Source organism: Myotis brandtii, unplaced genomic scaffold (genome assembly GCF_000412655.1).
Source record: "Myotis brandtii unplaced genomic scaffold, ASM41265v1 scaffold1236, whole genome shotgun sequence".
NCBI lineage: Eukaryota > Metazoa > Chordata > Mammalia > Chiroptera > Vespertilionidae > Myotis > Myotis brandtii.
In genome coordinates this window covers 544,002-544,843 of record NW_005354316.1, presented here as the reverse complement: position 1 = coordinate 544,843, position 842 = coordinate 544,002, and the positions used below count along the sequence as shown (strand labels likewise).

Here is an 842-nt window from a genome sequence, read left to right as displayed (position 1 = left end):
GCTGCCAGCCAGCACCCTCACGCACCAGATGACGCCCTCCACCACAGTGGACTGGCCGGCCAGGATGAGCTTGTGGTTGTCCAAGAGGCAGGGGCACTGGGCCTTGCGCACGCACTCGGCCTTGTGGTTCAGGTAGGTGCCCTCGGGGCAGTTGCAGCCTTCCACGGGCACGGCACTGGGGTGGCACTCGGCGGTGCGGTCGGACAGTGAGAGGCAGGTGCGACCGCGCCCGGCAGCACGCACTGCAGTTGTCCACGCTGCTTCTCCAGCCCCAGAGCAGGATGCCCCTGGAGGCGCAGGTGTGGGCGTAGTCCCCCAGGGCGGCACAGATGTGCGGGAAGGTCTCCTCGTAGTTGCAGGCCTGGTACACGCACCTCTGCGGGCAGACAGCAGCGTCGGCGCCCGCCATCCACACCCTGTCCCCAAGGTGCCCGACCCCGCAGCCCTCCTGGCCACATGCAAGCCCCGCCTACCCTGTAGAAGGGCTTGGGGTTCACCACGCCGTGGCACCTCTCGAAGACCGTGCCCTTGTTCACCAGCACTGCACAGTGGGTCTCCGCGCACACCTCTGCGGGGACAGGCCCCGTGGGTTCCCGCGCCCCCAGCCTGGGTTTCCCGCCCGCCCCAGCCCTCCGGCCGGCACTCACTGTTGAGCTGGCTCATGGAGCAGGGGTCGGTCTCCCGCTCCAGGGCGGCCGGGCAGTTCCCTGCCCGCCAGGAGTCCACGAAGAGCGAGGCCGTGCCCTCAGGGACGCCCATGCTGGTCGTGAAGTCGTCCGTCGTGTCCCCGTTGAAGTTGCCGCAGAGCCCTGAGCAGCCAGGCCATGAGGGTGGGGGTCCCG

At 69.4% G+C, this 842-nt stretch overlaps 1 protein-coding gene across 1 annotated transcript in view; it reads right to left on the bottom strand.

Annotated features, from left to right (window-relative positions):
• The window catches only part of MUC6 (mucin 6, oligomeric mucus/gel-forming), a 40,204-nt gene that overhangs the window by 15,947 nt on the left and 23,415 nt on the right, over window positions 1-842 (bottom strand). Inside the window, 4 exon segments of the mRNA XM_014533998.1 lie at window positions 26-223; window positions 225-376; window positions 474-568; window positions 648-809. Coding sequence (XP_014389484.1) covers window positions 26-223; window positions 225-376; window positions 474-568; window positions 648-809 — 607 coding nt within the window.